General features: G+C 45.8%; 1 protein-coding gene across 2 annotated transcripts in view; it reads right to left on the reverse strand.

Moving 5' to 3' along the window:
* Slc9a4 (solute carrier family 9 member A4) overlaps window positions 1-26,881 on the reverse strand; it is a 63,816-nt gene that overhangs the window by 13,885 nt on the left and 23,050 nt on the right. For both annotated transcript variants that reach the window (XM_006980408.4, XM_076557341.1), the window contains exons 3-9: window positions 24,933-25,192; window positions 23,213-23,430; window positions 19,442-19,644; window positions 18,777-18,863; window positions 16,368-16,438; window positions 14,460-14,621; window positions 353-449 (exon numbers count right to left, since the gene is read on the reverse strand). In XM_006980408.4, the coding sequence (XP_006980470.3) occupies window positions 353-449; window positions 14,460-14,621; window positions 16,368-16,438; window positions 18,777-18,863; window positions 19,442-19,644; window positions 23,213-23,430; window positions 24,933-25,192 (1,098 nt within the window). The remainder of the gene's footprint in view (window positions 1-352; window positions 450-14,459; window positions 14,622-16,367; window positions 16,439-18,776; window positions 18,864-19,441; window positions 19,645-23,212; window positions 23,431-24,932; window positions 25,193-26,881) is intronic.

A 26,881-nucleotide genomic window follows, 5' to 3' on the forward strand; every position in this document is an offset into this window, starting at 1 on the left:
AGTCGACCCCAGTGGACAACTGGAGGTCCATCAGCATCCTGGTGCCATGTTTTTCTTACACTACAGGAGGATGGCTGCATCTGTCTTTCCTTTGAGGATAGAGACCTGTGGGTTCTGGAAGCTTTGGCTGCAGGGCTGGGACAGCCTGACCCCTAGAGCCAGCTATTGGATTTGCATTTTTTCTTAGGCCACTGGTGCCAACCTGGCAGCTGACCACTAGCTTTCTGTCCCCCAAACCCAGCAGAGCAGCTACTTGAGAGGACACTGTGAGTAAGACCAGCCTCCTGAAGACCTGGCGGGAGCAGCGCAAGGCAGGGCAGGGCAAAGGGCAGCCCAGAGGGCTCGCACATACTCTTTGTCGAACTTGGTACATGTTTCTTGTCAGAATGTCCCGCATGGACTCCACGTCTTCAGGGGAAAGCCGCTTGGTTCCCTGTATCCTCTCAGGCCTGGAAACATTATTGGAGAAAAGCCATTATTTTTCTATTTGGGCAAGAAGTGGGGCTTTGCCCTGTCCTGTCCTAGAGGAATTCCTAAATTCCAGGATCAGATTTTTGCATACTCATTCCTGCCATCTTAGCAAATCAATTTCAGGTCCAAACATATGTTTTGATTTAAAGCGTTAAAAAATTTTCTCCCTTACATGGTTTTGAAAGATCCCAGCATACTAGCTTAGCCTAACGCCATTTCAAGTAAGGTCTGAAAAGCGCAGGGTGTCTACAGCCGGCCTCCTGGCCCCAGAAAAGGGTACTAAAGGTCAGAAAAACAACTTGGAGCCAGGCAGCAGGCGTGTCAAGCTCGGGGAAAAACCACGAGCTGCCCTGAGTTTGAACCCGGCCTCATTTGAATCGTCCAATCAGAGCCCTGTAAACCATGAGTTGCCCTGAGTTTGAACCCGCCCTCCTCGTGCTCCTGCTGCCCGACCCTATAAAAACCCTCCGCTCCAGCCCGGGGGCGCGCCAGTCTCTTGAGCTTCTTGAGGGACTGTGTTGCCCCGGGTACCCGTGTTCCTGAATAAAGCCTCTTGCTGTTTGCATCTGACTTGTGGTCTCGTGTGATCTCTGGGCGAGGGTCTCTCCAGAGGGAAGACTGCCTTCGGGAGTCTTTCATTTGGGGGCTCGTCCGGGATCTGAGACCCCCACCTCGGGACCACCGACCCACTGTCAGGAGGTAAGCCGGCCTTGGTGTATGTCGTTTCTGTCCTGTCAGAGTGTTGTCTGTTTGCGCGCCTGAATCGGTCTGGAGTCAGTGGGGCTGAAGGAGCTGACGAGCTCGGACTTCGCCACTGCGACCCTGGAAGACGTTCCACGGGTCTCTGAAGTCCCCTTCGGGGGCACGGGAAGTCCCCTTCGGGGGCACGGGAAGTCCCCTTCGGGGGCACGGGAAGTCCCCTTCGGGGGCACGGGAAGTCCCCTTCGGGGGCACGGGAAGTCCCCTCAGGGGCACGGTTTTTCGGGGCCACCCCCGTATCAGAAGGATACGTGGTGCTGGCAGGGGACGGAGAATTCAAACACTCCGTGTCCCCATCTGAGTTTTTGCTTTCGGTTTTACACCGGAGCCGCGCAGCGAAACTGTTTCTTGTTTGTGGTGTCGGTCTGTTTTGCGTTCTGTGTCTAATCCTTCTCCATCCAGGCTCGGCGCCTCCTGTCATAGCGCCGGCTGCGACCACCTCAGCGGCTGCGCTCGCGGCGCCTCCTGTCACGGCGCCAGCCGCGACCACCTCAGCGGCTGCGCCCTCGGCGCCTCCTGTCACAGCGCCGGCCGCGACCACCTCAGCGGCTGCGCTCGCGGCGCCTCCTGTCATAGCGCCGGCCGCGACCACCCCAGCGGCTGCGCTCGCGGCGCCTCCTGTCATGGCGCCAGCCGCGACCACCTCAGCGGCTGCGCTCGCGGCGCCTCCTGTCATGGCGCCAGCCGCGGCCCTTCCAACGGCTGCGTTCACGGCGCCTCCTGTCATGGCGCCGGCCGCGATCCCGGCGGCTGCGCTCGCGGCGGCTGCGCTCTCGGCGCCTCCTGTCATAGCGCCTGCCGCGATCCCGGCGGCTGCGCTCCTGGCGCCTCCTGTCACGGCGCCGGCCGCGACCACCTCAGCGGCTGCGCTCGCGGCGCCTCCTGTCATGGCGCCAGCCGCGACCACCTCAGCGGCTGCGCTCCTGGCGCCTCCTGTCACGGCGCCGGCCGCGACCACCTCAGCGGCTGCGCTCGCGGCGCCTCCTGTCATGGCGCCGGCCGCGACCCCGGCGGCTGCGCTCGCGGCGCCTCCTGTCACGGCGCCAGCCGCGATCCCGGCGGCTGCGCTCGCGGCGCCTCCTGTCACGGCGCCGGCCGCGACCACCTCAGCGGCTGCGCTCTTGGCGCCTCCTGTCATGGCGCCAGCCGCGACCACCTCAGCGGCTGCGCTCCTGGCGCCTCCTGTCACGGCGCCGGCCGCGACCACCTCAGCGGCTGCGCTCGCGGCGCCTCCTGTCATGGCGCCGGCCGCGACCCCGGCGGCTGCGCTCGCGGCGCCTCCTGTCACGGCGCCAGCCGCGATCCCGGCGGCTGCGCTCGCGGCGCCTCCTGTCATGGCGCCAGCCGCGGCCCTTCCAACGGCTGCGTTCACGGCGCCTCCTGTCATGGCGCCGGCTGCGATCCCGGCGGCTGCGCTCGCGGCGCCTCCTGTCACGGCGCCGGCCGCAACCCCGGCGGCTACGCTCGCGGCGGCTGCGCTCTCGGCGCCTCCTGTCATAGCGCCAGCCGCGACCCCGGCGGCTGCGCTCGCGGCGGCTGCGCTCTCGGCGCCTCCTGTCATGGCGCCAGCCGCGATCCCGGCGGCTGCGCTCGCGGCGCCTCCTGTCATGGCGCCAGCCGCGACCCCGGCGGCTGCGCTCGCGGCGCCTCCTGTCAAGGCGCCAGCCGCGACCACCTCAGCGGCTGCGCTCGCGGCGCCTCCTGTCACGGCGCCGGCCGCGACCACCTCAGCGGCTGCGCTCGCGGCGCCTCCTGTCACGGCGCCGGCCGCGACCTTCCCGGCGGCCGCCCCCCCCATGATGACCCCGCTCGCTGGGGACTCGGAGGAAGAAGAAAAGCAGAGAGTTTTCCTGGAGACCTGGAAGCAGGTTCCGGGCGATGACGGGAGGCCAACCCAACTCCCAAATATCATCAATGCCGCCTTTCCCTTGACCCGCCCAGACTGGAACTTCAATACACCTGAAGGTAGGGAGCATCTACGTCTCTATCGCCAGTTGCTCTTAGCGGGTCTCCGAGCGGCCGCCAGAAGGCCTACCAATTTGGCTCAGGAAAGGAAAAAGAAAAAGGAAAGAAAAGAAAAGGAAAGGAAAGGAAGAATCACCCGCTGCATTTTTAGAGAAGCTGAAGGAGGCTTATAAGATGTACACTCCGTATGATCCAGATACCAGTCTAGCTCAGATATCCGAACCAAATTGCAGCGGTTGGAAAGTTTGCAAGCGCTAGGTTTGCCAGATTTATTGAAGGAAGCAGAGAAAGTGTTCAGTAAGAGAGAAACTCTTGAGGAGAGTGAGGAAAGGAGATGGCAGAAACGTGAGGAAAGGGACAAGAAAACAACATAGGGAGATGAAAAAGGTTTTGGCCACCGTTGTGTCTCAGGGACAGCAGAGAGAGGGAGATAGGTTGGGAGAGCGAAGGAGGCCACCCCTTGATAAAGATCAATGTGCTTACTGTAAGAAGAAGGGACCAAGAGTCACAGGTCCTAAAGGAGACCCCCTACAAATCCTTGCCCTCAGTTTAGAGGAAGAATACCGTTTGTTTGAGGCAGAACCCACGGAGAAGTCACCTGAGGAGCTACAGAACTGGCTGAGGAAGTTTCCTCAGGCCTGGGCAGAGACTGGGGGCTTGGGGTTGGCACGCGATCAGCCACCGCTGATGATCTCACTAAAGGCCTCCGCGACTCCCGTTTCAATCAGACAGTACTCAATGTCACGGGAAGCTCATGAGGGGATCAAGCCCCATATTCAGAGGCTCCTGGATCAAGGGGTGTTAAAGCCCTGCCAGTCACCTTGGAACACCCCTCTCTTGCCTGTTAAGAAACCGGGGACAGGAGACGATAATCTCCATCCCCCCTCCTCGGAACCCCCACCAAGTTCGAGAATTCCTGGATACGGCTGGGTACTGCCGCCTTTGGATTCCTGGCTTTGCCGAACTGGCAGCCCCATTATACCCCCTCACTAAACCAGGGACCATGTTCCAATGGGAAGAGAAACATCGGAAAGCGTTTCAACAGATCAAAAAGGCCTTACTCGAGGCCCCGGCTCTGGGTCTGCCAGATCTAACCAAGCCCTTTGAACTGTTTGTGGATGAGAACTCAGGCTACAGGATGGCCTCCATGCTTCCGCATGGTGGCAGCCATTGTCATATTACTCAAAGATGCCGGAAAACTGACTCTGGGACAACCATTGACTGTGCTGGCCTCCCATGCAGTGGAGGCCTTGGTCCGACAACCACCGGACAGATGGCTTTCTAACGCCAGAATGACTAACTATCAGGCCTTACTGCTGGACTCAGACCGGGTAAATTTCGGGACCACAGCCTGAGAGAGACCCCGTGCCCTATAGCCCAGAAGACCATGAGCTAGCAAAGAAAATGGGGGCGGACTGGGAACAAAGAAGACAGGCATATATACTAGGGGACCGGATGGTCATGCCAACCTCCCATACCCGATATATGCTGAGATTCCTCCATGCATTGACCCATTTGAGCAAAACAAGATGAAGACCTTATTAGACAGAGAAAACACCTGGGCAGTGCTGCTGAACCAGGATCAGGTACTCCAACAGGTAACTTCCACCTGCCCAGCCTGTGCTCAAGTCAATGCAGGAAAGGTTCATCTAAACAAGGGGGCCCGCCAAAGAGGCCATCGTCCTGGTGTTCATTGGGAAATAGACTTTACAGAAGTAAAACCTGGACTCTATCTCCTGGTCTTCGTGGACACCTTTTCTAGATGGATCGAGGCATTTCCAACCAAGAATGAGACGGCTAACGTGGTAACAAAGAAACTGTTGGAAGAAATCTTCCCCAGGTATGGGATGCCTCAAATATTGGGGTCGGATAACGGGCCTGCCTTCGTCTCCCAGGTAAGTCAGAAGGTGGCCAAACTATTGGGGGTTGATTGGAAACTCCATTGTACATACCGCCCCCAGAGCTCAGGACAGGTAGAACAAGCTAATAGGACAATTAAGGAGACTCTAACCAAATTAACGCTTGCAACTGGCACTAGAGATTGGGTGCTCCTACTTCCCTTGGCTCTCTATCGAGCCCGAAATACTCCTGGCCCACACGGCCTAACCCCTTTTGAGATCATATATGGGGCCCCACCTCCTGTTGTAAACTTTCTCCATCCTGATATTTCCTCTTTGGTCACCACCCCTACTTTAGAGGCACATCTTCAAGCCCTCCAGTTGGTGCAGAAGGAGGTCTGGAAGCCCCTGGCCAAGGCTTATCAGGAGCAGCTGGACAAGCCGGTGGTGCCCCACCCCTTCTAGATCGGGGACTCCGTTTGGGTCCGACAACACCAGACCAAGAGCCTGGAATCACGGTGCAAGGGGCCCTACACTGTCTTGCTGACCACCCCCACTGCACTCAAGGTCGACGGGATTGCTGCGCCCGCGGCTCCTCTTCCTCCCCCTCCTTTTAATCTCTACCTACCCCCAGGGGACTAGGGCGGCAGAGAGCCCGCACCTAGCTAAGAGGCTCACTTGGCAGGTCATCTCACAAACTGGGGAGACGGTCTGGCAAACGACCGCCTTTCACACCCCCTTTACATGGTGGCCTAACTTACATCCAGATCTCTGCCAATTAGCAGCAGGGTCAGAGGACTGGGACATCCCTACCACTGACCCCATGAACCCCAGAGCACCAGACGTCTGTCAGGATGGTAAGGGAACTTGCAAATGTAGTGACGGGAGATACGGATGTGGCCACCCTGAAGCCAGGGCAGCCCTGTCACAACTATCCTTCTACGTCTGCCCCCGGGATGGTAGGGACAGAAAGCTGATTAGCCAATGTGGGGGTTATGAAAGTTACTTCTGTAAAGCATGGGGATGTGAAACAACTGGCAATACCTATTGGAAGTCTTCGTCCACTTGGGACCTCATTAGGGTAAAAAGGACTACCCAAGGGGAAAGCCGCACATGGCGCCCACTCACCCGAGCACATTGTTGGGGTTTCCCAGGCGAGCTTAGTACATACTGGGAGGGGGAGGGCCCCTGTATAAACTTCATCTGCAACCCCCTAAACATATCCTTTACTCAGAAAGGAAGGGGGACGGCACAAGATTGGATTAAAGGAAAAACATGGGGACTTAGATTTTTCATGACAGGACAGGACCAGGGATTTACCTTTATGATTAAACTTAAAATTGAGGAGCCCTCCGCCTCTATAGGCCCCAACCAGGTTCTCGCTGACCAAAAGCGCCCCTCTTTACCTGCTCCAGCACCCCCGAGGGCTACCACCCGACCCAATTCGGTCATTCGCCCAAGCACGGCTCCGAATGCCGCTGTAACCCCTGTCACCCTCCAACCACCCAGACCCGGTACGGGAGACCGGCTATTGAATCTTATAGAGGGCGCTTACTCAGCCCTCAATGTTACCAGCCCAAATCGGACTCAGGAGTGCTGGTTATGCCTAGTTTCCACACCTCCCTATTATGAGGGGGTGGCCGTAGTCGGAAGTTTCACCAATCCCTCTTCACCCCCATCAGGATGTGCCTCAACACCTCAGCATAAGCTTACAATCTCCGAGGTGTCAGGACAAGGACCAATTTATCAGGGAACGTGTTTCTATTGTTCAGACCTTGGTATTGACCCAACAATACCAACGACTCAACCAGGTGGAAATGGAGCCACATCCCTATTCTTCCCCATGAATGGAGGATTCCATTCCCTGAGATAAGAAAATGGGGGAATGAAAGATCCCAGCATACTAGCTTAGCCTAACGCCATTTCAAGTAAGGTCTGAAAAGCGCAGGGTGTCTACAGCCGGCCTCCTGGCCCCAGAAAAGGGTACTAAAGGTCAGAAAAACAACTTGGAGCAGGCAGCAGGCGTGTCAAGCTCGGGGAAAAACCACGAGCTGCCCTGAGTTTGAACCCGGCCTCATTTGAATCGTCCAATCAGAGCCCTGTAAACCATGAGTTGCCCTGAGTTTGAACCCGCCCTCCTCGTGCTCCTGCTGCCCGACCCTATAAAAACCCTCCGCTCCAGCCCGGGGGCGCGCCAGTCTCTTGAGCTTCTTGAGGGACTGTGTTGCCCCGGGTACCCGTGTTCCTGAATAAAGCCTCTTGCTGTTTGCATCTGACTTGTGGTCTCGTGTGATCTCTGGGCGAGGGTCTCTCCAGAGGGAAGACTGCCTTCGGGAGTCTTTCAGTTTCCACATGGTTATTATTGCAACCCATTTTTAAAGGGGTGAGGGGTTCAGGTCATGAGCACCAACTAATTTATAAAATACAATACAAATCTATTCTTTGGAAAAGATGCCATAAAATACAATCCCAAGATTGGACTGTTAAATTTAATAGGAATAAAAACACTCAATCAACGTTTCAGAGTTTTTTGTTAGTTCTGTGCTCGGTGTCATGCAGATGGACAACAAACCGTTCAGAGTCCAGCACCATCCACACCACTCCATTTTGAGCCCCACTGGTACGTTGAGTTATTGAAGCTACAGGAGCAAAGAAAGCTTTCTGGGAATTGTGCAGTCAGAGGTCTGCGAGGGTGAGTTTTAATTGTCAGCTTGAAATGACCTAGAATCCCCCGAGAAGAGGGTGTGAATGAGGGATCGCCTAGATCAGGTTGGCCTGTAGACAAATCCCTGGAAGATTGTCTTGACTGTCTTTCCTGCTGTAGGAGGACCCAGACTGAATGAGGAAGCCCCATTGCCTGGCTTGGGGTGCTGGACTGTGTAGGAGTAGACAAAGGTGGCTGAACACTGGGCATGCATGCATCCCTTCTCTCTCTGCTGATTTGACCGTGGTGTCACTAGTTAATTTAGGTTCCTGCCTTGACTTCCCCACAATGAGGGACTATAATCTAGAACTGTGAGTTAAGATAGCACCTTCTCCCTACATTGCCTTGAATCAGGGTATTTTTTTAAATCACACCAATGGTAACCAAACTAAGACAGGGCCTTATTTATGGTTGAGGAATAACTAGAAATAGGAATCACATTTTCTAAACAGAATTAAACTATCTGTACCATGGAGGTCAACCCAGCTGAGGCACTGGGCACCCAAAGAGCTTAAAACTTAGCCTTAGGGCCAAGTTAGCAATCAATGCCCAATTGTCCCCTAGGATTTCAAAGCCAAGACGTTGCTATGAAAAGAATTCTCATGTGACAGATGTATTTGATTGCAATCTAGTAGCAGTAATTGAGAAAACCTTTTTATTACACTGGAAATTTACATTCACTCTAGAACTTGGGTATAAAAAAGGAACTGAAAGCTCAACCTTCCTTTCAACATAGTCACCTTTCTAACACCATGCTATAGCTCATGGTGCTGCCTGTTTCTTGGAAGCATAAAGGCACCAAAGGTTTCAGTATCTCCTTTGCCATGTTGTCAGGATGATGGGTCACAGGGATAAATCAATAACTTCAATACAAGCTACATGTAAAATACTGTCCCCAAAACCTTACAGCCATTTAACAATAAAGTTGTTTGGATGTAATGTGCAATTGATAAAATAAAGAGCCTTTATATGAGGTATCATGGTATGCAAGGGCTTTAGTTAGCAATTGTTATCTGCAGAATGATGCCCTTTCTACGTAATGATCGAAATCAGAGTTTTTCTGTCTTAAGTTGCAAATGTCACTTGTACTGATATTTGGATGCCACCCTCGATGATCTGAACTATATACATGTAATTGTACTAATGTCCTCTAAATGAAATTTATTCTTATTTAGGTACACCTGCTCACACAATCTGAACACATTCCGTCATTGTGTGTATGTGTACATGTGTGTGTATGTGTGTGTAATGCATTACTAAACAGAAACACCAGCTAGTCAAACATTTCTATGTTCTACATTCATATAAAACAAATAGGAAAAAAACCACTGATAAAGGAAATGGCAGGTGAAACTTGATATAGCAGCAGATCGGACTTGGCATTTTCCCCAGTGTGTAATTGACCACTCCAGGAAGGACCAGGCTTAATTAAAGTCCTCTTGGGTTGCTGGCTAGAGTGAGTAACACAGGACTCTCAAAGCTGTGCCTCTCCCTGACTCACACCAAGAAGTGGCAGCTATAATTATACAAAAGTGCTGGGTAGCCTGAACCAGGAGGTGCCTGGAAATGGCTTCATGTCACTTCACGAACATAGACATCCCTGGAATACTTACATCACAGGTGCAAGAAAGACACATTCCTTAGAAGACAGTGTTACTGGAGATCTTTAGGGCCAGTAATTCAGAGGGTCAACTGCACAGCTCTTGTCTCTGGAGCATTCATTTATTACAGGGAAAGGGAATCTCTAGTGCTAACATAAACCAGGAAAATCTAAATCCAATTGCATCTAAATACAATGTTTACATTTCTCATAAATTCTCTCCTTCTGTTTCCATCCTTCTTTTATTTCTTTCATGAAATGCTGTACTAATGTAAAGAGACTTTAATTGAATTACAAAACCTAATAAACACTATATTCACACCACAGTAAGAATACCCAAAGATCTATTACTGTGCCCTAATTCTTTGAGAATACATCTTTCAATATCCCAGTCATGAAGTATTCCTCATCAGATACTCCATCTGCATGGCTACATACAGTGTTCTTCATCAGTTACTCTGTCTGCATGGCTGCATGCAGTATTCCTCATCAGTTACTCCATCTGTATGGCTGCATGCAGTATTCCTCATCAGTTACTCCATCTGCATGGCTGCATGCAGTATTCCTCATCAGTTACTCCATCTGCATGGCTGCATGCAGTATTCTTCATCAGTTACTCCGTCTGTATGGCTGCATACAGTATTCTTCATCAGTTACTCTGTCTGCATGGCTGCATGCAGTATTCCTCATCAGTTACTCTGTCTGTGTGGCTGGCCGTCTTGCATCTTTTTCAAAGGCCACTGCAATGTCCATATCTAACATAAGTGAAGTGTGGTTTATAGGAGACACACATTCAGTCACAGAATTTACAAAAGAAACTACATCCTATAGTTTCTTGTCAGAATACAAATACAAGAATGTAACCTCATTAATGTGAAATTGATTAAAAAACTTTATACTATAATGAATTTTCCTAATTATCAAAAACAAACAAACAAATAAACAAAGGGGGCTGGAGAGGGGACTTGGTAGTATAGAACATTACTACTTTTTCAGGAGACCTGAGTACAGTTCCCAGCACTCACATCAGCACCAAGGAGATCAAATGCTTCTAGTTTTGATGGGCACCTGCACTCAGGTATACCTGACCACATACAGATACTCACACAGACACACAATTTAAAAAGAAAATGGAAAGAATATGACATGCTCAAACTCCTGAGAGTTTAGAAATAAAATGATTTAAGATTACAAAACTGTAGTAGTTATCCAATAATTTTATAGCTATTTTTAATACTATAATACTAATATCTATAAAATTTTATATATATATATATAACTAAGATAAAGTTTTGTGTAGATCAAGCTGGCTTTGAACTTATTCTCTTCCTACCTCCACTTCCCAAGCTCTAAGATTACAGGTTCCACCACCATACCCAGTTTATGCTGGGAATAAACTCAGGGCCTCATGCATGCCAGGCAGGTACTCTAACAACTGAGCTATATCCTCAGCCCTAACCCAACTGTAAGAAGAACACATTGTTCCATTTATTTGCCTGCTGTGTATGTGCAGATGTATGTGTTGGTGCACACGTGCAACCGTGCACATTTGAGGTGAGGGGACAATTTGTTAAGAGTTGGTTCTCTCCTTTCACCATGTGGGTCCAGGGGATCAAACTCAAGCTGTTAGGCTTGGCAGTAGGTGCCTTCATCCCCAGAGCCATCGCACAAGCCCATAAGCTTCATTTCAACACTTATCCATCAGTATCTGTTTACAATGTCTAACAGACTACCCATCCTGTGTGAGAGGAACCGCTCTACATTTGAAATAACAGTAGAAATGCGTATCCCAGCTCTCCCATAGGATGGTCTGGGGATTCAAATAGGTACTACTAGGAAATATTATGCCGTGAGGAAAGCAATGGGATCCCACAGTTCCAACGTCCTCCCAGCTGTACGGGAGTCAGCCCTGGCAGTAACCTTCTCCTAAAGGCCCAAGAATTTGGAAATTAAACTGTTGTATAACAAATGCTTAAAGTCATAAAGCAGAACTATATGTGCATTTGGCTGTTACCATCTCATATTGAATGCTAAGAGGCACCTGAGTACACAGTTCTTTTTCCTATTATTGTATGAAGGTTTGGTTTGCATTTTGTTTTGTTTTGTTTTAAAAAATTGGCTGCTTTGATCTTAGGAGAGGAATTCCTTTTGTCTTGGTGTCCTACAGATTTCCAGCAAGATCAAATAAATGTTAAGTTAAATACTAAAAATGTATTAAACATCAGCTTTAACAAAAATCTTTCTCACTCCAGTTAACTTACTTGACAGGGCTATATGAGGTGGAAAAACCCCTTACCTGTAAGCCTCTTAGGAATCTTGAATCAATGTCTGAAGAAATGATTGACTCAAAGTGAACAGGGAAGTGTGCCAAATAAAACTGGTTTAAAAATTGCCTTGTGGTCAGATTTGAAGCAGTTGCTTATGGCTAATAATACATTGTGATGTTATACAGAAGTTCAAAATACGTTTTAGACCAATAGACTGAAACATAGATGAGATTCTAGTCTGAGATAAGAGTTAAACACCCTCACATTCCTAGACCAAGTGCTCACAAGTATCAAGCAAACTGATGGAGGTAGTTTCTGTCTACAACTGTCCAGCCCTCCTCTATCTCTGCATTAACTGCAATTCATCCTTTGATGAGTAGGCCACACAGCAGGAGGTCACATGTGACACACTGCTCCTACAATCACATTGATTCCTATTCTTTATTATATGGCACTGTGTGATCTCTTTTATTAATGGGATGCCTTGTCCATGTTTGGAATCTGGAAGGGCAGCACTTATGTCTGTCTTCACAGTGTGTTTAGGACACACGCACTAGGTGCCCAAGCAAGCAGGACATGAGCTAAGGCACATAGTGTAAGGGATAGCCAGAAACCTTGGACAAAAGTAAGATTTGCATGCATTGTTTTAAAAAGTGAAATGAAACACAAGGAGAGAAACTTCGATGGATAAAATACGAACATGTTGAATGAAAACAGAATCAGCATTCCTGGTTTTTCCAGCCACCTCTGGCTCCACTGTGGCTCTGGACACCATTGCCAATAAATATTTGATAGCACATTCCCATTTTAGCACTGGGCGTCTCCTTTTAGTTGCATAATGGGCAGTGCAACACAGACAAACAGGCCACTGAAACAATCCCAGGGATAAACAAGGCACAAAGCTTTCTGTTTAGACTGAGTGACTTTAGGGACACTTGTTTACATCTTCCTGGGTCATGGAAGAAGGTGCTGGTGTTTCTGATTCATTAGCAGGTCGAGGGGGGGGGGGAAGGTGTCACCTGTGAAATAACACTCAGCCAGTTTGTGCCAATTTTATTGGTACCTATTCTTAGCTCTGTTCTCAACTCGCTTCCCTGATGTGAGGACATAATTGAAGCTCATGATCAAGTGTCATTATCTGAAGACGATGACAGCATGGAGAAGCTGGCATGTCCTTTCCCTAAATATATGCTGTGATTAATTTTTGCAACCTATAAGCCATCGCTTAGAAGAAAGCTGGGCGTCTTTGGGAGTTAATTCTTGAAATACTAAGGAAGCTTCTGTAAAATGTCAGACCATTAAAACGGTTTTTAAAAATATCTATCTAGCTCTGGGGACAATTGGTTACCAGATGGTGGAAGACACACACCAAATAAGGCCTCTCCCCATGCCTTGCCTCCACACTGAATCTGTATAGTCTTCTCTTCACCTAGGAGCCAGCCAGCATTCTGGTCCCGTTCCAAGCTGGTCTCAGGGATTTGCAACACATCTCACAATCTCATATACACTCTTTCTATTGCAAACCCCTCTTTAACTTTAAAGAGCCATAGGCTACCACACCTCTTACTAATACCTCATCTCCTCCCTGCCTTGGTTTAGATGAAGTCCTTCTCAGAGATCCATGTGTAAGAGCTTGGTCTCCAGTGGCAGTCTTGGGAAGTCTCTGTGGGCTTTTGAATGGTGTATTCTAGGGGAAAGTTTCTAGGTCATTGGAAGTGTCATCTCAAATGGGGATTATAGGACTCATCTTAATCCTTCCTTTCTCTCCTTGATTAAGAATATGCACCTTCACTAGGGTGCATGCCTCTCCTACTCTGTTGTTATCAAAGAACCATAGACTTGATTTTAGCCTTGAACCCCAGAACTCTGAGCCCTACCTAACCTCCTTGTACTTTCACAAGTAACCTACTTCATATATTTCATTATAGTGACAAAGGAGGGCCTCCCAAATCCAAGTCGGCATCCCAGACACCTAATATCTCTCTCCATGGAAGATAGGAAGAGAAACACAGTTTGCACAAAATACAACAGGAGAAAGAACAGAACCAAGTGAACAGAGCTTGTAGGAGAGATGTTTTTAACCAAGGAGAAAAATGTTATAAAATAATCCTGCCATTCTATGTCTTTGCTTGGAAGATGGCATATAACGTAAAGAAGGCAACTGGGTTAAAAAGCAATTCCCCCACACTGGTGAAACATGTCAAGCCTGAAGTAAAGCTCAAAATTATTCCATGATTCTTTCCTCAAAGCTGAAGCCCATGTTATAATTGTTTGGTTCTCAGAACACAGCACCTCTATAGATGGGGGACCTCTATGAGATGGTATCCAGTGGGGAAGGCTTCAGGCCTTCGGGGACCTGCTGTTGAGTGAGACATTGGAACGTCCAGCTTCTCCTCCATGAGGTGAATGCTTTGCCATAATGGTGACCATAATATGCCACCTCACCTCAGGCCCCAAAGCACCAACCAGTCATGGACTGAACCACTTGCCTCCTACTGTGAGCCCCGATAAACTTTTCCCCATCTTCAAGTGTTTGTTACAGTTCAGGATGTTAATTGCCACACTCATCTTTCCGCCTCTTCCCTTCTGCTACTTCTTTCAAATGGAGCCATGACTTAGCCCTGAAATTCAGTTATTGAAAGTTTAGATCAATGTGTGGGTTGCAAGCCCCGTGTGGGTCACATAACGGATGTTTACATTACAATTCATAACAGTAGCAAAATTACAGTTATGAAGTAGCAACAAAATATTTTTGTGGTTGGGGGTCACCACAACGAGAGGAACCGTATTAGAGGGTCTCCCCATTAGGAAGGTTGAGAAACACTGGTCTAGATCAAAAAGCAGACAGAACTCACCGATAAGGTGTGGGGAAAGCTGCTGAGGTCAGTATTCCGGTCTCTACCATCTCAATGGCCTGTTTCATCTCAAGCTTCTTATACAAAGAAACGATGCTTGATTTCGGCAGGTTCCTCCGGATTAGGATTTTCCGTAAGTATCTATGATCAAACTTCTTGAACCTAAACATTAAAACCAACATCTCCATCGGTATTGTGGAAGCACAGATTTTTCTTTAAACAAATTACAGCTGAACTCCATTCTGAAGAACACCAGGTGCCTAAAATGCATCACATTTGAACACATTGTACAGAGAAACCCTGTCTCGGAAAAAAACATAGTATTTATGTTTTGTTTTGTTTTTAATAAAAAAGAGTGGCCTAGTGGCTTGAATACAATGAAATCAACTAAACAAAAAGACAGAAAAAAGGTGCAATTAGGGTGGAAAGTACACATAAGAGGAGGTCCCCGGGGGGCGGGGGCCTAGCCCTACTCAGCTCTAACTGTAAGAACAGAATTGAAGTGGCTGAGGCTTTTGAACAAGCATTGTTTCCTAAAGGCTCCGAACAGCAGCTGCTTCACTTACAGTAATATAGGTCTATTCAGCCAGAACCCAGTAAGTTTAAATTGGCTGCCAGTTAGGGTAGTTTTGCCTCATTGTGTTGCAGATCACTTTGAATCTTGCCAACTAAGGAAAAGAACTGCTCCCTGCCCCCACCAAACATCCCAACAATCTTAATAAAGGAGAGCTAGCTGACTACTGTTGCGAACATCTGGTCGACCCATTAGCCTAAGCTGCACACATGCAATGATGTCTTGGGAGCTTGTCTGGAGTCACAATTTTCAATGCTTCTAATCATTTCACATTCAAAGAGTGGTTTTCTGCCTGCTTTGTTTTTTGATAGGGAACATAACTTCCTGGAATGTTGGCTTATTGTCTAGTGTTTGTTTCCCTGGTTGGTGAGGTTGACAGACACCAACAGTTAAGTCCTCTCTGTGTATGGCAGACTGACCTCCAGAGCTTTGTCATCTTTTTGGCTTTGACCCACCTGTTCTTTTAAAGTAGATCACCACTTGGCCTTTTGCCCTTTGTTATGAGATGCTGTGATTTCTCCTCAACCCATTGTAATCAGCTTCCCCCACAACCTATCTTCACAATGCATTTGACATTTCAAGATGCTGAGTCCATCTTGACTTGAACTTGTCAACTCATGTGGCTGCCATTGCCCTGACCCTGTTAGCCACTTAAGTCTCTTGATATACCAGGTCATTCCTTCCATGTTGGTTCTCTCCTGCCTCACTCCCTTCCTCTCTGGTCACTTCTCCCTGGCTTCATCTGCTCTTGCACTTTCTCATCAGCTCCACTAGCTAGGGAGTTCTGAGTCCTGTGTTCAGTTTGTTTCCTCTTCACACCTTTGATAAGATCCCACACATGCCCACGATGTAGCTGCTAACTACTTGATGATGCCATACCATCTGTCTCCAGCCACATTCCTCCAGTTGAGATTAAAAGAATCCATTCAGAAATGTGGGATGTGGTGAGCAAGAAGGCTCTGGGCTTCTCAGAAGAATTGCTGTATATGAATGACTTTTAGAGGTCTCCAACTGGGATTTTTCCAAGCCCTTAATGAGTCACTGAATGCCTCCACAACTTCATGAAGTTGATTATCACATGGTTGAGCTACTGTTGTCAGGAGGATGGGGGTGTTGTCTTTGTCTCCAACTTAAGTATGACTCTCTACTTTTCATTGACTACTTGTGCTATTCCTCTTCAAAGCAACCTGCCCCACCTCCACAGCTCTGTCCTAACACTTCTCATCTTCCATTCTAGGCGTGTTTCTTGTATAGTACAACTCTGGTCCTTCATCTTCCTGGCTCCCTCTTCCTCAAGGAGCCATTGTTAGGCAATGAAACCCTAACCTACTTACTTGTCTCTCACTTGGTAGTGACTCCATTGCCCACACACATCTTCAATCCCAGCCTTTAGATGATCCATCAGCTGCCAAACCAAACATGAGAAGATTAAATGTTAGTAAAATATGAACTCTGAAAGGCACACACATACACATACAAACTATAGGCTTTGGAAACTAAGGAAGGCTTTAATTTACTTAAACATAACCTCTTTCCTAGCACTCTGGTCATGTCACTAGAATATGACATGCTTTTCATAGTAATTCCTTCCCTTTGTGATTGAAAGATTCTGAAGATAAACATCTTGATAATTTCCATAAAATAGAGTGAAAATAGTATACCTGGCACTTGGTTTGAATAATACTTTTCTAGGAAGATCTAGAAATTTCTCATTATTGAAATCATATGGATGCAAAGTATAATGATTAGGTATTACTTTTACTTCGTTGTGAAAAGAAAATCGAATGTCTAATTTGCATAGTTTCCCAAATAGAATTCTTCAGACATTCCACTATAATAATAAGCACACTTGTCCACAGTCTTCATTTTTTCCACATGAGACAGGTAGTGAGGGAGATAAGGGCATAAACACCCAATCTTTATACTTATAAACCAATATATGATCTTCATTTTCATTTTAAAATTAAATCCTTTAGTCCCAGAATTTACAGTTCAACACACAAGTCAATTATACTATGTTTGTTCTGTTCATAACGATTTATAAGAATTTTGGAGGAGATATAATCTTAAAATCCTATGAATAGGTCTATAAATAATTCAAATTAAAAATTATGCATGTTTATGATGGTTTGTTTTATTTTGAAAAAAATTAAAAATGCAAAATTATTACTTAAACCCTTAATTGATCTACTGTCTTCTAATGATAGTCATAACGTTTATTTTTTGAGACAGAGTCTCTCTGTGTAGATCAGGCTGGCCTCAAACTCACAGAGATCCATCTGCCTCTGGTCCTCAAGTGTTAGATCAAAGACTTGAACCTCCAGAGTTGGCCTTAGTCATAACTTTGTAAGAAGGAAAAATAAATGAGGAAGAGGTGAAATACTGAATTTCCATTTAAAGAAGGTTGCTGATTTCTCTTAATAAGGTGATAAGGGTAAAGACAAAAATGTACAATCAGTTTAAGGTACTAACATAGCTTTTTAACATTCTGTCTTCTAATCTGTTAAATATTCTCAAATAATTTTGCAATTTTTTATTTTGATTTCCTGGAATTTAAATGACTTTATTTCATCTGGTATCTATTTGTATGAAATTCAAGGCTAACATATGAAGATTCCATGCATCTCTACAGCATTAAACTGATCAGAAATATGATTCCTTTGGTGTAAAACTAAAACAAACAAAAGGTTCTAGTCAAGTTATCCTACTTAGCTTGAGTCTCTGGAGCAGCTATGATGCCAGGGCTTCTCAGTTGTTACTTGTACATAGCCATTTTGGTGGAGACTTTGTGTGTGCTTGTGTGATCATGCAGGTACGCATGGGTTTGTACATGTGTGCATTGAGTGTGCGTGGGTATGTGCATGGGTATGTACATGAGTGTGTGTGCATGAGTTTGTGCATGGATGAGTGCATGGGTGTGTGCATGCTAGGGTGTGCCCGTATGTCTTTCACACACTAGTTCTTGTTTCTATTCAAGGGAGTCATTCTGAATGTCATAGTTTAGATACCATGCTGAACTCAAGCAGACAAGTAGAAGCCATATTCTTATGAAACAATTACTTCAGCAGCCACTAGGACCACACTGAATGTTAGTCAGTGTGACATCCTTCTGAGGTTAACTTGATTAGGCAAATCCCCAGTTATCCAATCAAGTGATAATTTGTATGTTGCTATGATTGTATTCTGTGGATGCAGGTAGAGCTTACCGTCAGTTGCTTTAAACAGGAGAAGGATCCTAGACAATCCAAGAGACCTGACTAGATCAGCTGAAAGACCTTGAAATCAGAAGCATTTTAGGATTCTCTAGTTAAGAATGCCAGGCGTTGGGCTGGGGACACAGTTCAGTGACACAGTATTTACCTACCATGTGCAGGACCCTAGCTTCCACTCTGTGACCACAACAATGTAGGAAGCTGATAGAGGCTGAAGGAGACAAAGAGATCCTTCCCTAGAGCCCCTGGAAGGGGATATTGCACTGAACTCCACTAGTGGGACCCATTTCCAACTGTCTTCCTCCAAAACTCTAAGGTAACACACTTGCTTTGATAGAAGCCACCACAGTTGTATTAATTACCTGAGGCAGCAATAGCAAACAAGTCCAGTCCTTTTTAGTGGAGCTGGAAGGAAAGGGGTCTACGAGTCTCCTGACATGTACACAGTCTCCTGGAAGCTCTAGATGACTATCAAAAGTGATATATGGGAAGCATTTTACTCATTCATTAGAAAGGACAGGATTGACTTACCCGGATGTGAAGCTCTTCATTGATGGATTCTTTTTTATTGGTCTTTCTGACATCCAGGTACCTGACCAGTGGACCAATTGTGATTCCCTGAGTCATAAATAAAAAAAAAAATAAAGGGTTTTCCTGAGGTGAATACTGTGACTATAGAGAACCATTTTATCATCAAAACTATAAAATGCCCAATCTGTATGTGCTTGTTTCTATTTTCTATGGGATTAAATGCATCAAACTTACTTTAATTCTTAGTTCTTCTATACACACCAACAAAATATATGTTATAATCTATGTTAATACAATATCTTGATGTCTTTAAAAATAAAGCTTCATTGCCTCATTAAGACCTAACTTCCGCTAAAACAAAACATTGTGTTAGCGAGTACCAGTTGCTGTCACATTTTCCAAGATAAACAGAGTAACAGTTGTTCACATCTCACCTGGGAATATTTTTATCACTATGTTGGATTGACTCAAAGACAATGTATTTCAGAAGTTAAAGCTTTACCATGAACATAGCCTCTAAGTAAGTTAGAATCTATTTAGACTCTATTTTAGAGGATGAATCGGAATTCTAAACACCAGATATAGCATCTTTATTTACATCTTACGAATTTAATATGTAGCTGTGAAAGATGTACATAATTTAAATATGAAAGAAGTCTACCAACCTGAAAAAATACAGTAAAGTATGTAACTACTAAAGTAGCAGTAATAAATAATTTCTTCCTAGGAAAAAGGGACAGAGGAAGCAAAAATGCAAGGGAAAAGCTTCCAGCGCCTCTCACGCCACTGTAGAAGATTATGAACTGGTCCTTGATGGAGAAGGGAAAAGTCCGAAACTGGTTACTGACATAGAAGAGAGCAAATACGCCTGGAAAGGGGGAGATACGTATTAGAGCAGGCAGCGGGACAGGAGTGGTCACGACGCAGAGACTAAGCAAGGTAGCCCGATTCTATCACACCCAAGATCACTCATCTCAATCAGACCCTCTCCTAAGGCTTTACATTTGTGGGATATTTTGGTTCCTCCAGTTAGAGGTTTTCCCAGCCCAAGCATTTTGTATGTGTGTACGTGTGTGTGTGTGTGTGTGTGTGTGTGTGTGTGTGTGTGTGTGTGTTTAAAATAATAAAAAATCTTGATTTAAAATAAATATGGGGTATATATTTCTAAACTTTATCCACACTTGTGGTGCCTTTCAAAACCAATTAAAGAAAGGATGTCTGTGGAATAAAAAGCTCTTATCTCGTGTTCTCCGGAGATACCTCCAAGAGGTCTGTAGTTTGAATGTGAGGGAGATAAGTGACTGTGGACAGTACATGATGGGCAGATCCGTTCTGGATGACCTGGTGCTTGAGGTTCATGTAAACAAACAAGAAAGTTTGCAGGGGTTTGGGGTTGGAGATGGGCATGGGATACTTCTTACTGTCCTTCTGTGTAGTAATTAAAGGAGGGTGGAAGGCAGGGAGCTTGTGCAAAGTACAGAAGTGTTTTTCACTATCCGGATTCGCCCTGGCTATTTGTGCCACATGAAAGCCACCACTGACATACTGGTTCTGGGCAAGAAAGGTTCCCGTGCTAAAGCTTTGAGTGGACCTTCCAAAAGTATCATCTCTTTAGGTCCCCATGGGCTCCTATCCCAGAAAGCATGTTTCCTATCAGGCATATTAGACTACAAGGGATAACAGAATTCATGTGTTTTTTGTTTGTGTGTTTGTTTGTTTGTTTTATTTAGGGGGGGGGTCTCTCTGAGCTTCTCTTTAACTGCTAGTCATGTGACCTTGGGCAAAATTTCACATCATCCCATATCATCAGATACCAGAGACAAAGCACAGTCAACCCTCAATTTCTCACAGATGCCCATGTCCATGAATGTCCAAGTCTGTTTCTATTGCATGAAGAATTTGGGTCTAGCCTGTACACATTCTCTTGGATACTTGGAGCTGTCTCTAGATTGTTTACAGCATGGCTGCTATATTGTTTAGGAAATGATAACAAGAAATAAAGTCTGCACAGGTGCAATACAGATGTGTTTTCTTTCCACAAAATTATTGTTTTGTGATTGGTTGAAATCACACCTGCAGAGCCCACAGACACAGAAAAACAAGTGTACTTACCTAAGTAGGGTGATGAAAAGTTAAACAAACACTATTCTCGTAAATAACAGAGAACATTGCCTCATATCCATAAGCCTTCATAGTCATTAGCTATGGTTAGAGACAATGAGTTTGAATGGAGAGAGTAGGCAATGATCTGTTTTCTCACACTTGCTCTTAGTCATGGTGACCTGCCCAAGCCAGGCACTCTCTCAACAGTGGTCCATGAATTCTCTCAGTTAAAGGACTGTGGTGAGGGACTGGATAATCACTAAGGGTAACAGAACCCCTCTATCCAGATGGCTCATTTTCCTGTTTGCTTGGTTGAATTTTTCTCATTTCACTTCTCTTGACATTAGTACTGATTCCCTGTAGATCTGTTGAATATCATAACAGGAAGAGATTGGTAATTTTTATCCAAACCTGTTATTTTTAGGCTGAGGAGCAAGACTTTAAATAGATAAATGTCTGTCCAGCTCCAAATAGTGAGTCAGAAATCACACCAAAATTTGATGTGATATTTTCAGTTTATATCACAACAGCTTTGATTTTTCCACCAAAAATTAGCATATATTAGCTACTCTTATTACTATTTTAATATTTCTATATTCTTGTCATTTAAAAAATTAATATTTATTTTATCTTATGTTTATAAGTGTTTTCTCCCATATACACGTGTATGCGCAAAACACGTGTGCAGTGTCCACAGAGCACTGGATCACCTGGCACTGGAGTTACAGATGGCTGTGAGCTATCATGTGGGTGCTGGGATTCAAACCCAGGTCCTCTGGAAGAGTAGACAGTGCTCTTAATAGCTGAGCCATCCCACCCCTCTTGTCATTCATTTTTGCATCCTCAAAGCTATCATAAATTAATTTTAATGCATATATATTAAAAATTGGCTGAAAACAATTGGCTACATTGTTTAAAATATAATTTCTATAAGAATCTCTCTCTGTCTCTGTCTCTGTCTCTGTCTCTCTCTCTCTCTCTCACACACACACACACACACACACATATTCCTATGGGTCTGGTGGTACACAACTTGCTTTAACTCCAGAACTCAGCACATTATCAGTAGGTTAACCTCCATGAGTTTGAAGTCAACCTGATTTATATAATGAGTTTTAGGGTAGCCCGGGCTACACAGTAAGATCTTATCTCAAATATATTATATATAATATATATTAGAGATGGGCTTCCTATGCGTACAACCTTGCTTCGTTTGTGTAGTAAATACTTGTTTTGATCTCAGCCTCTGCTCCTTTTGTAGAATCATATTTACTATTCCATAAAAGGGCAGCATATATATTTCAGCTCAGTGCTAATGTTCTTTTCTAGCTCCTGAAATAGGAGTGCATAGCAGTCATTGGATCTTTTTCCTTATAATGGGAATTTTTTCCAGAAGTCAGGTTATTTATAGTATTGCTCTCTTTACTAATTAATGTGATAATTAAGAGTGGTCACCCTCTCTCTCTGTTCGTGTGTGTGTGTGTGTGTGTGTGTGTGTGTGTGTGTGTGTGTGTGCTGTGTTTGTACACAGAGCCAGAGTGGGTAGAGGTCATTGCCTTCCTTAATCTCTTCTTTGCCTCATTTTTGAGATAGAGGCTTTTTCTGAAACTGAAACTCACCGAATGGTTGGACTGGCTGACCACAAACAAGCCTCAGGGATCTTCCTGCCTCCCTCTCCCCAGCACTGGAATCCCAGGATGGGTAGCAATTCCTGGTTTTGAGGATGGGGCCCTCACTGTAGTGCAGCAAGAACATTACTTGACTGAACAATCTCCCCAGTCCCCCAAAATGAGCACCTTAAAAATAATAATTCCCTCCTTGATCGTTTGCTGGCTGTATATTCATCACCCCCTTGTCCCTTTGGCCAGCCATACTGTTTATGCCAAGGCTTCCTGACAGTGTTTGCCTTACATAGAGTGCAGTTTGTAAGATCTCACTTGTCCTGTATCAGAAGCGTAAATACCCGCAGTTTATAATCTATATCTGAGTTAACATGGAAGAGGCTACCAACTGGCAGGGAAGTGGAGCAACACATATGTTTATTGAGCTATTTTTAAATGTGTAGATGTGAAAGTGCTTTCTCTCTCTCTCTTATCAAAACACAAAATACTCCCTGCTCCATCCTCACTTCTGAGGAGAACCTCTAGTCAGCTGGTGGCTCTGAGTCGACTGAGGAGGGCAATAAACTGTTTCTGGTCAGTAAGGAGGAGCTGTCTGCATGCCCCTGCGCAAGAGAAGCAGTTAGCATCGGTTCCCTCCTGGTTCAACGCAGGGAAAAGGAAGCTGGGGTGGGAAGCTGGGCAGGAGAGTGTTGGAGCCCTGGTGTCTCTTACTGATGGCTCTCCAGATCTGGCAGAAGACCAGCGTGAAGCAAATGAACGCCCAGTTCCACTCGTGGTTCTTCCCAACGGTGGACACGCCCATGAAGATGAAGATCAAGGTCTCGCTGACGCTGCTCAGCATCTTCATGAAGTACTTGATGGTCGTATAGGACGTCTGGGACACGTTCTCTTCCACATACTTTTTCATCGTCACCGCACAAGCCGTGATTCTAGAGAAGAAGCAGAGGCTCAGGTAGACACAGCGTTTGTCACACCACCAAGGTTGCCTGCCCGGAGCAAAACAAGGCTGTATAGAGTGGAAGCCCACCTCTGTCCAAAATCAGTGTCTCATCCCGAGTCTGGGGACCCGTCCATCTCTGGCTGTGGAGCACAGATTTGGTCCCTTCCTCTTCAATAAGGTACAGGAAAAAGCAAGTGGAGTGGAAAGGTGGGTGTGACATAGCCTTCACACCAAACACATGCGTGCACGTGCGCACACACACACACACATGCATGCACGCACGCACGCACGCACGCACGCACTCACGCACTCACGCACGCACGCACGCACGCACGCACGCGCGCACACACACTGACATGTCATTCACTCAAGAAAATCAGAAGCAAAGTGCATTTGGACCTTTCTTTCCTCACAGAGCCCTAACTCTGGCTAGAGGATACTTGACTTTGCCTTAAACCAAATTAATTCAGCTCAACAGATAGAGCGCTCAGTATGCTCTCTTTTTTAATCAATTTTTTTTCTTGCCTCTGTCTCCTGAGTGCTGTCCTGACATAATACTCCATCCAGCTCCCAAGTGGTATTTCTTACAACCATGTTATTTAAATATTTCAAGTTTTTCTTTTCTGGAGCCATTTACCTTGGATGGCGGAAAGAAGGCCCTTTTCTTGTCGTAGCAATTGTGGTCATTTTAAGGAGGAAAAATAATGGTACCTAAAGTCCATATTACTATATTTAATTGGCATATGGATTTCTATATAATACAATTAAAACTTTCTGCCTGGATAGTGACCAGAGCAAATAAGCCAAACTGAGAAGCCTCATTCTAGGAAAAACTTTCAAAGTTACAAGGATATGAGGTTGAACACCATGAACCCAGCTTTATTCTCTCCTGAGGGGAGTGTGAGTTATGATGGGGTTGGAGCAGAATAACAACAAACAGAGCCCAGAATGGAAGTTCCTCATGGCCTTCTTTCTACTTCAAAAATATTGTTATTATTATTATTATTATTATTATTATTATTATTATTATTATTATCATGACTATCTTTTTTTTGAGACAGGGTCTCTCCCAGGTGTCCTGAAACTTGCTATTTAGATCAGGCTGGAACTCACAGAGCTCCACCTGCCTCTGCCTACTGAGTGCTGGGAGTAAAGGTGTGCACCACCATGCCTGGCTTTAAAATGAATTTTTTGAGGAAGAAAAGAAACTGTTCAGATGGACTTTAAGCTTGAACCGTTCCCAGCTCTTCTTCGAGCCAGCGTTCCTGAACATTTTAAACTGACATTCTGTTTGCTAGACTTTCCTCAGGCAAATGTCGCAGAGAACATTTGTTTGGCAAAGGACCAGAATCAGTTTTCAGAAAGTTAAGAAATCCTCAACCCTGGGATGCCTCGGGGGACTAGCTTCAGGCCTTTCCCAAATGCATAGGCCATACAGCTCTTAAATTGTCTATATATTCCCATGGGACTCCATCCATCAATTGTACTCACGCCAGGATGCCAGAGAGATAAAGTGTCTCAGCTGCTAAGTAAGACAGATAGCTGAACATGAAAACGATGAGTGGTTCAATTGCAGAGATATTCTGAGTGAAGCGTGTGATAAATGCAGAAATGAATCCAAAAATGATGCCGAAAAATACTCCCCCACACCCCACGATGACGAATCTGGCACAGCCGGCCAAAATGTCCACAGGTTCTATGTCCTCAAATTTATGCATCTTAGTGAAGGCAATTAGTATGTTGTATAAGACCTGGAAAAATACAAATGAGAGAAACATGAAATAGACATTAGAATATGTTACACGTGGACTCTCTCAACTTTGCGTTCAGTTAAACAGAGTTCAAGAGTAAATGGCACAAATATTAACACAGCCACCCAATTTTTAAATGCACTCCAACATGTTTAGACATATCCAGATTCACTGAAAACAAAAGGCAAGTATTTGGATTTCAATAATTGAGTGCATGATGAATGTTTGAGGAGGTGGGGATGCTAACTATCTCAATTGGATTATTACATATTGTACACACATATTGAGTTATTGTTCCACCCCATGCACAAGAGCAACTCTTTTAGCAAAGGGAAGTGCTAATAACAAATGAATGCTCGCTGTGTGCCAGTCTCTCGGCTGTGATTCCAGATTCGGTTAATGTATTGCTCCTCTGCTTTGAGCATACGCTTGCTAGTATGTTGCGTCATAAACCCCGTGATTCCTTTCAGCCTTTCCTTTAAAGTGAGCATAAAGTGAGCACAAGGTTAAGCTCCCTCAGCAGAATGCAGAAGGGACACTTGCAGGGGAAAGGGACCTCTTGAGTTTTCTTTAAGTCCCTCTGGGAGGAGTCACCCATGTGAATATGAGGACTTCCGGGAGAGCCTGCCTGAGTCACATGGCCTGAAAATAATTCCTCCGCAGCCTTGCAGCTTCAGTCGGCTGCGAAGCTTTCTACAAAAATCCCGGCATGGGCCATGTGCTGGGGTCTAACCCAAGCAGCACATCCTCTGCTAGCCCAGTTCAACCTTCTTCCCTGGGTCCAGTCTTCTCCTCTGAAGACCCTCTGCCCACTCTAGAACCCAGAATTTCACAGCATCAGGGTTTCATCAAGCCTTTCAGAAAGTGGCCTTTCATTTGCCCAGGCCCTCTTGGCCAGCTCTAGCTTGGCTGACTCAGCCAACGTCTCTGCTCTCCACTGGTCAATCCACATCTTCCCCAGTGACACCAGAATCCGTGCAGGCTTTTGCACACTGCTAGGCTTCTCCAGGCCCCAGCTTCCTGCTTGTTGCTACATTCGCATTCTTCCTTATATTGACTCTCCAGGAACATAGGGTCTCACACATACTAAGTATGTACTCCACTATTGAGTGCTCATCTAGCATATCTCTAGTCCTTTTTAAATTTGTTTAATTTAATTTAATTTTGAGATGGGATCCTAAGAAGCTGCCCAATCTGGCCTTGAAACTCATTTTGTAGCCAAAGCAGGCTGGGTTATTCATTGTCAGCTGGGTGGGATTTAGAATTCCCGTGGAAACAGTAATTCTGTGCATGTCTGTGAGGGAGCATCTAGACTGAGTTCACTGAGGTGGGAAGACCCACTCTAAATCTGGGAAACACCATTCAGTGGCTGTGAGTCCAGGACTGCACAGGAAGGAGAAAAGGACCTTGGCATGAACATGCATCTCTCTCAGCTTCTGGGTTGCAAATGCAGAGTGATCCACTGCCTCAAGCTCCTGCCACTGGGACAGTCTCTATGTCTTCTAACAGGAATAACCCCTTCCTCCCTTATGGTGCTACTTGTTGGGTATTTGGTCGCAGCAAAGGGAAAAGTAACTAATTCATAGACCTTAGACTTGTAATCCCCCTGCCTCTACTTCCCTTTTAGCTGGGAATACACCATCAGGCCAGAGTACCTCTATTCTTCATTGTAACTTAACAGCTTTTGAG

This window comes from Peromyscus maniculatus, chromosome 21, assembly GCF_049852395.1.
Source record: "Peromyscus maniculatus bairdii isolate BWxNUB_F1_BW_parent chromosome 21, HU_Pman_BW_mat_3.1, whole genome shotgun sequence".
Taxonomy (NCBI): domain Eukaryota; kingdom Metazoa; phylum Chordata; class Mammalia; order Rodentia; family Cricetidae; genus Peromyscus; species Peromyscus maniculatus.